This window comes from Gymnoscopelus microlampas, assembly GCF_963454915.1.
Source record: "Gymnoscopelus microlampas genome assembly, chromosome: 23".
NCBI classification, from domain to species: domain Eukaryota; kingdom Metazoa; phylum Chordata; class Actinopteri; order Myctophiformes; family Myctophidae; genus Gymnoscopelus; species Gymnoscopelus microlampas.
In genome coordinates, this window is record NC_139960.1 from 15,554,464 (window position 1) to 15,567,535 (window position 13,072).

Here is a 13,072-nt window from a genome sequence, read left to right on the forward strand (position 1 = left end):
TTAACGGCCCGTAGGACTACGGGCTTGGCGGCAATAGTGTTAATGGGTTCATTTGTCAGGGTTCCCACGTCAATTAGTTACCTACAGTATCACCCTGGATTAGAAGGTAACAGTATATCATTTTGCAATGAAACCATTCATGGCGTACTGACTCCTAACGCCTTGCGCCCGCACACTCCTCCGTTTACAGGAGTAAAGAAACTCTACCCTCTGGCGGTGCCAGTGCTAGGAGGCCGGTGATATATTTACGTACTCTTGCCTTGCTGCGAGGGGAAGGGAAGGCCCTTATTGGTCCTGTCCGGCGAGTACCCTCTGCTACTGACGCTGGAGCCGGAGCGACTGTGGGGGGAGCGGGCCACCTCTCTCCTCACGGGGGAGCGCTCTCTGATGGGGGGGAACGGGGCCGGGGCCGTCTTCCTCCTGTAGGGGTCTCGGTCCTCTCTGTGGGAACGAGACGGTGATTAATGACAACTATATCTGGATTGCACATTTCTCTACAATATTACATAGTACTATCTATCAAAGGAACAACATTAACCCATTTAACCCATTAAGACCATTCTACAAAATGTCTTCTAAATCCCAACAGTTTTCTGAAAAAAAAAACCTATGTTTCTATGTCAGTGGTTATCAAACTTTTTCATGTCAAGGACCCCCAAAATGATATGTATTTGGCCGCCGACCCCCATCTCAAAATATTTTGTTCCAGGGACCCCCCCCCCCAGAAGCAAAGATTTGAGTTTTATTAAAAAATGTTCGCTTTAAAACAATTTATTCAAAGATTTGCACGCATTTTAAAGATTTTTCAAAAATAGCAGATCTACAAGCTCGTAGCGCGGCACTCGGTGCCGCGCTACGAGCTTGTAGATCTGCTATTTTTGAATAGCCAAAGTGTAAAATAATGCGTTTTAGCTCAAATCAAAAAGTGACACAGATGCGTTCCAGATCTTAGTGAAATAGGAGCCTTTCCAGACTGAGAAACCAAGTGAGAAGAAAAAGAAATCCGCCGAACGTAGTGAAGCAGGCTGGATCCCAGGCTATTTTCGAATAGCCAACGTTAAAATCTAAAATGACACAGATGCTTTGCCGGTTTTAATGGGTTAATGTTAGGGGTGTGCCGACACTAATTTCATGAAACGATACGATATTGGGCTCATGACATCGATACGATATTGATACGATATTTGGCACTTTTTTATTATGAAAATACATATAGCAAATGCAAACAAATATTTCTGTTTTGCATTATTCAGACATGCAAACTTGTAGCTTTTCAGCAACAATAGCCGTTTGAATCCAAATAGGGCAATAGTGTGACACCTGACCCGAAAAAAAACAACATATTGTCAGCCTTTTCACCTCGGGGCTGTTTGCATGCCTGATTATTATTATTGTTAAAAAAAAAAATCAATAATTTTTCTTTTTCCAAAACGATACATATCGTCAGGGGTGCACATAACTTTTTAGGTCTGGTACTCAGAAGAGCACCTGGAGAGGGGGGGGGGGGGGGGGGGGGGGTTCAGCACGGTGCCCACCGGACAGTTTTGTCAACGGGGGGGGGGGGGGGGTAATTTGCACCATTACGGTGCGTTCATCATCGGTGACGAGTGCCTCTAACAGCCGCTGCTGGCTGCGTGCACGCAGCGAGGCGATGCGAGGCGATGCGAGGCGATGCGAGGCGATGCGAGGCGACGCGAGGCGATGCGAGGCGACGCGAGGCGATGCGAGGCGACGCGAGTCAAACAATCACGTGCAGCATGCGTGCTCTACCCCTGTGCCTAATGGCTGTACATGGGGCCGACGGGTGCTTTAGAGTGATTGTGTGAGTGTGGCTTCAGGAAGTAAATTCCTAGCCTCGATCTCCAAGCTTTTATTTTTTAGTTTTGCTAAAAAATAAAAGCTTGGAAATTCCTGTCCCAGCTGTTGGTGCGCAAAAGCGCCTCGCGTCGTCTGATGTGGTGCGCATTTTTTATTTTGGGTGCGCATGCGCACCTGCGCACCAGTTATGTGCACCCCTGCATATCGTCACGAAAACGTATCGCGATATATCGCGAGACGATATATGGGCACACCCCTAGTTAATGTAGCAAACAGGGGTTTTGCCCTTTAATCAAATAGAAAAGCTAACTTTTTTAAAAACTCTATTTTTGATAGTTTTCTAAGTGACAATGTGTGTATTTGTTTTTGTTGTGCTTTTGATCTCAAAGCACTGTCGGTGAGACTTTTCACCCTCTAAAAGATGGCTGACCAACACTGCCTCCCCAATGCTGGCAACGTCAAATTCTTTGGTGCATATTTTGCACAACACTTAAAGTGTTTAAGAGTGTTGGGAGTGTGCCATAAGCTAAGAAGAAGGGGGGAAAAATCGACCCATTTCATTTCACATTGTTCTCCGAGTCTACTGGACTAACGTTAGTACGTACGGGTGCCGACTCAGGAACAATTTAACTTCCACTAAATACAATTATTAGAGCATTCACCCTTTTTCTTGACTTTGAAATCTTGCCCAGATTGAAAGCTGACATCCAGACCACCATAATATGATCAGCTGTGATCGGTATGGATGGGGCTCTGACCATGGCTCTGTTCCCCACAATAATACACTCAAGTCTCGCAACAGAAATCTTTAGAGAAGTGGTGCCCTCGTACCCTCTGTCCAGGTTTAGGATGGCTTGCATCAGCGTGTCGTCTCCCTCCGGTAGTGATCTGGCTGCCGGGTAGAGGGCCTGATTCCGCACACTGGGAGGAGGCGGCGCCCGAGCACTGATGGGAGAAAAACACAAGCGTCCACACCTCTTAACTCACTGAGTGACAGAATTATTTCTGGCCATGTTGTCCCAGTGCCAGAGTCTTTTTCAAAGTGAAAAAAAAGTGCTTAGGAAGCGAGATACAGCCTTTTTCCAGTTATAAGTTAAACAAGGAGTGGATGGAGCAGCAAATCTTCAGATAATGATATCTTGGGTTCTGAACATTCCCCCCCCCCCCCCCAAAAAAAATGCTGTTTTTTTATTTGTTTTTTACATTTTTTTTCAAAAACACGTGACACGTGATTGGCACGTTGCACCATAGCGGTAAAACACGTGAATAGCACTCAATGAGTTAAGACCTGAAGGATGAATCTACAAATGTTTTCTAAATCCCAAAAATAGTTTAAAAAAATATATATATATATTTGGCCGCGGACCCCCCCCCCCCCCCCATCTCAAAACATGTTCCAGGGACCCCCAGTAGCAAAGATTTAAGTTAAAGATGTTCCCTTTAAAAAAAAAAAAAAAAATCATATTCAAAGATTTGCACACATTTTCACAATTTTTCAAAAATAGCAGATCTACAAGCTCATAGCGCGGCACTCGGTGCCGCGCTATGAGCTTGTAGATCAGCTATTTTTGAAAAGCCAAAGTATAAAATAATGGTTTAAGTGGTTACACAGATGCGTTCCCGGTCTTAATGGGTTAAACATAAAGAACATATTTCACTCGGGGCAGATTTATTCAGCGCACGTTACAGTATCAAAACACATGTACTTCTTTTATGGAACCAAACAATGCTTAGATAGATAACTAGAATAGCCCTCTTTCTAAACAACTGATTCCAAGGAAGGAAGACGTCCATTCCCCCAAAAATACGTTATTTTAACCCATTAAGACCGGGAACGCATCTGTGTGTAATTTTTAGATTTCTTTGGCTATTCAAAAATAGCAGATCTACAAGCTCATAGCTTGTAGATATGCTATTTTTGAAATTCTTGGCAAAATCTTTGATTATATATTTTTTTAAGCGAACATTTGTAAAATATTTAGTTCCAGGAACCCCCAGAAGCAAAGATTTGAGTTACAAATGTCCGCAAAAAATAATAATATATACATATATATTTGCAAAACTTTTCATGATTTTTCAAAAATAGCAGATCTACAAGCTCATGGCGCGGCACTCGATGCGGCGCCATGAGCTTGTATATCTGCTATTTTTGAATAGCCAAAGAAATCTAAAAATGACACACAGATGCGTTCCCGGTCTTAAGGAGTTAAGTGACTGGGAGATTCATAACCAAATATGGTTGCGACTTGGCCGACGGTCCTACTGTAAGCAGATAGTGTTAATGTAGGAGGTGGAACATGTCCAACGTTCAGATAACAGTCTAAGAATGCCGACCGCACAGCTTCCGTCACTGGGCTTTGTCAGCGAGCTGCCATGACTCCAAATAGCTGTCCACCCAGGTATGACACAGCTAGTCCGAGTGAGATAAAAAAAAAAAAGGATCTTTTTCAAATGCCATTCAAGCTGAGGCCCAAGAACAACGGTTAATGCTAATAGAACAATAATTGTAAAATAAGGGAACCCCTTTTTCCGTTTACCGGCAGTTTGCTTACTGAGACATGTCCACTGGAAGAATGGGGTCAGCCAGCCAATATCTACTGATTAGCTAACCAGTAGAGATACTGGCTAGCCTATCTGACCCCATTCTTTCTCATTAGCATCGTTATAAAATGCCAACGAGCTTCAAGTGGCCATTTCTACTATTTGATAAGGCCCTTGGAAAGTGTGATATAAAACACAAAACGTAGAAACCTGAACTATCCCTTTAGTGTGACTAGTTTGAGTTCCAGTTTACTCTGAAAGAGTGGAAATGTATGGGAAAGAGTGGGTGTCTGATCTTTCACATATTAAGTCTCTCTCTCATTCACAAAGACACAGTATAAATGATCAACGCAATGAAAGGGTCGTAGGATTTGTCACACTAGGCGAGAAAATACCCCGGGGGGGGGGATCTCAAAAGGTTCAGGTTCTCAAACGTTTTGATGACCACACTTTGAGACCCACTGGTGTAGCAGAGTGTTTCCCGTGAGCCAACATGTACAATATCAGCACTCCTGACTCTCTCTCTCTGTTTGACCAGAATGGAACAGAGCCTTCATTAGTATCATTGGTAACACCTGTGAAGGAAGTAAGGAAGAGGCCCAATTTCTTTCCAATATGGCGGCTGTGCATAGAGAGCCTATTTGTAGCCTACCTATGGAGACCTGTGCTGTCATGCACCATGTGTAGAGTGAGTGAGCATGAACAGTGTGGAGCCAGGCTGGCCTTAAGGCACAGCACTGTACCACAGGAGCCCTGAATAAGCTGAGACAGGCCAAAATATGGGGCAGACTAGACATGGATTTATGCTTAGTGCTATGTAAACAAACATTTCACACAGGGATATTCACACATTTTTCATGTACAGAGAGGCCCACCACTGCAGAGGACTGCCCCCCTCCCCCCCTCGGCTAATTTGGAGGACATGAGAACAGGAGACACATTCACTTGTTCTGATGTGTGGAGAGAGACTGCCACCTGCTGGTCACTGGGAGAACACACTTCAGAATGGAAGATGGATGCTCTTACTAGATGCTTGTGCGCCTCAAATGGATAGAATAGGGCTGTCACAATTATTACATAATCGTTTCCAAGATTTTCACACATTTTCGAATATTAACCCATTAAAGGTAGGGTAAGTGATTTTCTTTGGTTAACATAAGTGTTAAATAGCTCTATATTCTGATAGTACTCATTGCTATAGAGTGTTTGTTCAGTAAAAGGAGTCTCCTTGTCTCTCCAGCTCTTTATAAAACAGAAAATGCATTTTCGTTTCAGTTTAATTTCCAATTTTATCCAATCAGGACAGAGAACTCAATCAGGATACAGATTAAAGAAGTGAAATTGGAAGTGATGACACTAAGAAATGACCAGGCAAAATTGGAACTGGAACACTATAAAAATGAAGCTTAAAAATGTGTACTTTCTCCTGATTGGCTGAGATTTTGACACCTACCGGAAAATGTATTTTCTGTTTATTAAAGAGCTGGAGAGACGGGGAGACTCCTGTTACTGAACAAACACTCTATAGCAATGATTACTATCAGAATATAGTGCTTTAACCTTTTAACAAAATACTTTTTGTTTTAACCAAAGAAATATCACTTACCCTACCTTTAAGACCTGAGGCCGATTCTTACTAATGTTTGTCTGAAAAAAACGTATGTTTCTATATCAGTGGTTCTCAAACTTTTTCATGTCAAGGACCCCCAAAATGTATTTGGCCACCGACCCCATCCATCTCAAAATGTTTTGTTCCAGGGACCCCCAGAAGCAAAGATTTGAAAATAATATGAATATATCAATGTGCACACATTTTCTCGATTTTTCAAAAATAACAGATCTACAAGCTCATAGCGCGGCACTCGGTGCCGCGCTATGAGCTTGTATATCTGCTATTTTTGAATAGCCAAAGTGTAAAATAATGCTTTTTAGCTCAAATCAAAAAATGACACAGCAGAAATAGCAGATCTACAAGCTTACAGCTGTTTTTTTTTACATGTATAAAATGATTATATATGTCAATAATGTCTTTGTATATTTAAGTTATTCGTCATATCTGCCCTGCGGAATTTTTTATTACGAAGCCTAAATGGCAAATAAAACATGTATTCATATGTTCCAATGCTCAGTGGCCAAACACACAATTAAATCGTTAATCGTAATTATTGGAGTGACAATGAATCGCCAACTTAAATTTGTGATAGTTGACAGCCCTAATTGATTAGGACAGAAATGCTGATCACAATTATTTTTGCGGAATGTTGTAATCACCATTATTAATCACGATTAATGACATGATTATTACTTATAACTTTGGCCAATTGTAATGTTATTTTATAGTTCCTCAGTCAGGCCTGGTGGATGGGGAGATGGGCTGTACAGTATTGTGGTTATTATTCCTTGTTTAAACGGTGAGACAGAGGTGAGGTACAACAGCTGACCAATATATACGTTTACATGATTACAACACAGAGAAACACATAGTATAATCAAGATTTTTACATTACTTTCAATTCATTGTGCAGGCCCTAGGACAGAGCATTACAAAAAGCACTGGTTCTCTACAATGCTGCTACAATGAAATGTGTCATATCGAACGAGGCCTACAATGCAATGTGAACTTTTTTTCCAAAAAAAAAGACCACTTCGCGTAGGTCTACGCGATTGGCACGTGGCGGCTTTAAATAGGTTCACGTAGGTCTACGCGATTGGCACTCAATGTGTTAAAGGAGAGTTCCAGTCATTTTAGGTGTTCGCTTTGATGTGTCGCTAATCACTCACCAACATACCAGGGGCAGTTGACTTTTTTTCATAGAAGCCCCTGTTGTCCATTGTGGAGACCCCTTCCACTGGCATAATGGAGTAATGCGGATAAACAAAAATCGCCTATTTTAGCACCTCCAAAGTTGTTGTTTTTTCCACTAATCCTCATTATGCATGTGTACTGACGTTCAAACATGCACTGAATGTCCCTTATGAGCTGCCGTTCATGCAGAACGACATGGAGCTGGTTGCTTGTTTCTCTCACAGAATCTGGCAACACCGAGGACTAGCTTCACGTCGTTCTGCATGAACCTTATTACTCCATTATGCCAGTGGAAGGGGTCTCCACAATGGATAACAGGGGCTTCTATGTAAAAAGTCAACTGCCCCTGGTATGTTGGTGAGTGATTAGCGACACATCTTAGCGACACATCAAAGCAAACACCAAAAATGACTGGAACTCTCCTTTAAATAACTCCCAAACCCCTGTAGCACTAGACGTCTCTGTGGCGTACACCGTTAAGCATCGGGGACTGCCCATAAGTCCGACATTCCATTACTCCGACTACGTGGCTTCCGCGTGCGGTTAAGGTTAGGGTTAGGGTTAGGTATAGGGTTCGTATACGTCGGAACAATGAGCCGTCGGAACAATGACATGGCACCTAAGCATCAGACTTCAAATACCAGTGCCACGGGATCGAATCCCGCTCCCGTCGCTGTATATTTATTTGATCTAAAATGGGACGCAAATTATTTTATTATGATTAACACAATGCCTGCCAGAGTTTTTTCAGAACAGTCTGTAGCCTCTGCCAGGGTTTTGCCATGATTTTGGTACCTGTTCGCGTAGCCACAGATTTTTTTCCTCCAGTATGATTGATCCCCAGATGGTTTCTAATCACAGATGAGATTCAGGTGTGGTTTCACAAATGTCAACGAGGTCATTTTGACCTCGTTGACATGTGTTGTTTGATGTTTCAATATAGCTCAAAACCAGTAGTTTTAAACCAAAAAACAAAGTGAATTGTTTGTCCGTTTGAATTTTAACATTGAAGTGAATGGAGCAGCAAATCTTCGAACATTTTTAGCTCCTAATCTGTTCGTAATTCGACAAGGGTTGAAATTATAAAAAAAAAATGTTTTCCTTTTTTTCAAAGACGTATATATACGTCTTTGGCGGACAACAGCTGATTATTAAAAGACGTATATATACGTCTTTGGCAGGTAATCAGTTAAGGTTAGGTTTAGGCATAGTTTTACCCAGCAGGCGGACCACTCCGCCCACTTGGTGAGAACAGACTGCAGCCCCTAATATTAAGTTAGGAAGTAGTTTGGCAAAGAAAACGCAGTTACGACGTCTGAGGCGTGCCGTCTCTAGTGGACTTGAGCAACCAGACGCCGTGCCGAACGTTGCAAAGTCCACAAGAGCCGACTCAGCGCCGTTGGAGTTATGTACCGATGGGGACAGAACCGTAAATGATCGCCCCCTCCCCAGGCAGAGCACTATTTTCCACCACGGAGGAAAGCCGGGCAGTGCTGTCCTCCTGGAATGTGACACAGTGACTAGGGGGGGCGAAGCAGTTCCGCATGTGTCGCACAAGGGGGCGTTCGGTAGGCCTTAAGCACACCCCATCAAACAAAGCCACACACTTGGAAATGCAACAATTATCTTTTTAAAAACATGTAAGCACTTTGGCGACATTACCCAAACTGGTCGATTGGCCGTCCTGTGTGTGGCTCCTCTCTGGGGACCCTGTAGGGATATTCCTCCTGTAATTAAGAGCACAAAGTATTACACTTTGGGATGAAATGACAGAATCAAAACTACAGGATTAGGGGGAAAAAAGTCATATTTTGGAAAAAGAATAGATACGTTATATCCATCCACAAGTGAAAATTGACACTGATCTTGTCAAACAATGGGGTAGTGTGCCATGTTAATCCATTAACTCATTTCCTGCCATACACGCATAAAGTTGTTCTATTAACACATTGATGATTGCCAAGATATTAAACATAGTTTTCTATCCCCGTGCCGGTGTATAATTACCTCAATCCGATGATATTTGAAACGCCGTGGAACCGACATTGTGTAAAAAAAAAACACGAAAAAAGGTTCCTGTGAGTAGGCGGAAGGACCGCGATCCGCCATTTTGGAGCTTTGGTCCGCTGAAAACGGGTGGTTTTCAATGAAAGAAAAAGAAACTGAGTTACAGCTGTTTTTCTGAAAATCCCATCATTGGGGCGGGTGGAAGTGACGTTTTTTGCAATGATGTCACATCCACATTTTTCTTCTCTGAGAGACGATCGATCATTCCAAAGCTGTGTTAGGTCGCCCCTTGTGGAATTTTCCCCAAAAAATGAAAGAACGCATATATTCGATCTAGGCAATAAAGTGATGGATTTGAAAGAACGAATATATGCGATCAAGGCAATCAATGTGTTAAATAGCGCACTTGCCTGCCAACTCGCATAAATGCGTTCTATAAAAAAATGAGGCACGCTTTTTTAGGAACCGTAACACAGCTCTGGGATGATCCATCGTCAATCAGAGAAGAAGCATGTGGATGTGACATCATTCCAAAAAACGTCACTTCCGCCCGCCCTGACTATGGGATTTTCAGACAAACAGCTGTAACTCAGTTGCTGTTTTTTGCATTGAAAACCACTGTTTTCAGCGAGCCCCAGCCCCAGCCCCAAAATGCCAGATCGCGATTGGAATGTTGTGGTTCGTCTGAACACACAGATCCCTCCGCTTACCCCTTCCCTCCGCCTTTTTTGTTTTTTTGGAATACAATGTCGCCTCCACGGCGTTTCAAATTTCATCGGATGAAGGTAATTACGCTGGCAAGGGGATAACAAACGATGTTTAATACCTTGGCGGTTATTGTGTTAAGAGCGGGAAAGCATCTGTCACTTTAGATTTCTTTGGCTATTCAAAAATAGCAGATCTACAAGCTCATAGCGCAGCACAGAGTGCCGCGCTTTGAGCTTGTAGAATCTGCTATTTTTTAAACATTTTGAAAATGTGTACACATTTTTGAATATATATTGTTTAAAGTGAACAGTTGTAAAATAGTTTTGTTCCAGGGACCCCCCAGAAGCAAAGATTTCAGTTACAAATGTTCGCTTTAAGAAATACATATTCAAAGATTTGCACAAAATGTTCACGATTTTTCAAAAATAGCAAATCTACAAGCTCATACATTCGGTGCCGCGCTATGAGCTTGTATATGTGCTATTTTTGAATAGCCAAAGAAATCTAAAATGACAGAGACACGTTCCCGGATTGAATGGGTTAAATCAGAGGTCTTCAACAGGGGGTCCTCAGAGTTACTACAGGGGGTCCGCCAAATCTTTGTGTGATATTTACATTACCTACTTCAACCAGGCATCCCTATTCTGAGGAGAACTTTAGCCAAAAATAGCAGATCTACAAGGTTGTGCGCTTGTAGAGCTGCTATTTTTGGCAAAGTGGTTTAGTATAGGGGGGGAAAAAGAGCAGGCTAAGTACAGAGTGAAAGGTCAGGTATACTAAGTATTGTTTAAGTGCATGGTTACATGTCTGGAAATACACATCAACATGAATCCAACATGATCGTGCTGTGAAACAAGTCTATGAAGCTGCCTATGAAATCTATGAAAAAAAATGAAAATTCTATACAATATATAATGGGGGGTCCCTGCTTTATCTCGCTCTCAGCCAAGGGGTCCTTGGCCTGAAAACGTTGAAGACCCCTGCCTTAGAGCATAAGTGTCACGTAATGAACACCAGGGGGCATCAGTGCGCTCTTCTGTAGAGCTTCAATACTCAATTGAGCCTGGGTTAGTGGGTTATTGACAATTTATTGTAATTTTGTATCAATTACACACCCCATGAAGCATGAATTCATGGATGTATTTTAGTTTTTGTCGCATTCCTGAGCCAACAATGTGATTACCGGCGGAGAGATGCTAATGTATCCGGTAGGAGACTCAAAGGAGTCTCTTTGAGTCGGAAATACGCCCGGTCATCAAATTATTGGCTCAGGAATGTGTCAAAAACAAAAGAATCTCCATGAATTCAAGGCTTTATGGGGTGCGTAATTGATAGAAAATAAGTGATTTTTTGGGTGGCAAATGAAAATCAGTTTAAATACTTATGTTGCTATAATATCAGTGGTTCTCAAACTTTTTCATGTCACGGACCCCCAAAACGACATGTATTTGGCCGTGGACCCCCACCTGAAAATATGTTGTGCCCAGGGATCCCCAGAAGCAAAGATTTGAGTTCAAAATGTTCGCCTTAAAAAAAAAAAAGAATTGCACACATTTTCACGATTAAAAAAAATAGCAGATCTACAAGCTCATAGCGCGGCACTCGGTGCCGCGCTATGAGCTTGTAGATCTGCTATTTTTTAATAGCCAAAGAATAAAATATGGATAAAGTGGTTAAGATGCGTTATTAACTTGTTTTGCTGGGGACCCCCTGGTACCCCCCAAAGGACCCCTGGGGGTCCCCCAGACCCCACTTTGAGAACCAATGATCTAACGGAACCAAATGGACTCCACGTTGAGAGAAGCACTGCTTCATAGGATTAAAAAAAAAACACGGTGGTCAAACTTGCCCTCGGTCGCGACGGAGGAGCGGTCCGTCGCTCGGCGGGGAAGTGAACGTTGTCGTTGCCATGGTAGGCCCTTTGTTGTTGTTGTTGTTCTTCGCCGTGGTACTGCTGCTGCTGCTGTGTGCGCTGCTGCTGCTGTGGGCCACCTCCGTTAGGGAAGAAGCGTCCGTCGTACTCGTAGTCGGCGCGGCCGTACCCGTCCTCGGGCCTGCTGTACGGACCCCTCCTCTCCGCCGGCCCAGCTGGTCGGGGGTACTGTGATGGGTAAAGCGTGTGTTTTGTGTTGAAAACTTAATACAGAAATCAAGCACTGCAAAAAAAAAGCTCTGTTCACAATTTCATTCATTTTGTCTGCTACCATCTGTTATCGATTGAGTTTGCTTGAAATGGCTCAATTGCTATAGCCACGTGTTCACATTCCAGTGGTGGAAAGTAACTAAGTGCATTTACTTTAGCACTGTACTTAAAGTACAATTTTGAGGTATTTTGTACTTGAGTATTTCCAATTTCCAATACTTTTACTCCACTACATCTCAGAGGCAAATATTGCACTTTTACTCTTTTTCTAACTTTTTTTAAATTGATACAGAATTAGCTAATTTGAGCTCTTAAATTGCTTTCAGGCTCATAAGAGGTTAAAAGATGTAATCTGACGCCAATCCAAGTCACTGCTTTATCCCCCAACAGCATAGTACAAGCAACATTTTGGACTATCTGAAGGTGTGAAATATAGCCAGGCAGGAATAAAGACTTGCTGTAGTCCAGACCAATGCAAAGTAAAGCATGAATGAGCTAGGCCCCAAAATTCTCTTATTTTTAAAAGGACAGTGAATGGTCTGATTTTAGACATGGTTCTAAGCTGAAGAAAACAAGACTAAACTTAAGTGTCGCAAAGAGGCCTTCAGTTCAGACACACCCTCTGAAATATCCTTCCTGAATAATGTGCCAAAAGACATTCACAAGGTGGATGGTGAGGCAGATAAAACCTGCCTGCACAAGTGACTCGTGACACGTTTATTATCATTGCATTCAGAATACAACAACATTCTGCACAGTTAACACAGTGTTAACGCTCTTATCATTAACACAAAAAAGACAGAAGAGTTTTTGGTGCTCCACTAGAGATACACAGATCCCCCATTACTATTCATAGTGAACAGATCAACCAGGTATGTTCGTATACATACCTAGGAGTAGTAATAGACCACCTTTTGTCATGGAAAGACCTATTTCCTTCGCCGTCTGAGATCTTTTGGTGCTAGTAGACAGATTCTTCTTTTGTTTTTCACTTCTGTTATTATGAGTGTTCTGCAGTACTGTAGTACCACCTGGTATGGATGTCTGTA

At 42.4% G+C, this 13,072-nt stretch overlaps 2 protein-coding genes across 4 annotated transcripts in view; both read right to left on the reverse strand.

The window, feature by feature from the left end:
• sema3aa (sema domain, immunoglobulin domain (Ig), short basic domain, secreted, (semaphorin) 3Aa) overlaps positions 1–13,072 on the reverse strand; it is an 818,452-nt gene that overhangs the window by 94,751 nt on the left and 710,629 nt on the right. The window lies entirely within an intron of this gene.
• pphln1 (periphilin 1) overlaps positions 1–13,072 on the reverse strand; it is a 49,534-nt gene that overhangs the window by 29,682 nt on the left and 6,780 nt on the right. For all 3 annotated transcript variants that reach the window (XM_084049424.1, XM_084049423.1, XM_084049422.1), the window contains exons 4-7: positions 11,730–11,981; positions 8,828–8,892; positions 2,650–2,763; positions 254–441 (exon numbers count right to left, since the gene is read on the reverse strand). In XM_084049424.1, the coding sequence (XP_083905550.1) occupies positions 254–441; positions 2,650–2,763; positions 8,828–8,892; positions 11,730–11,981 (619 nt within the window). The remainder of the gene's footprint in view (positions 1–253; positions 442–2,649; positions 2,764–8,827; positions 8,893–11,729; positions 11,982–13,072) is intronic.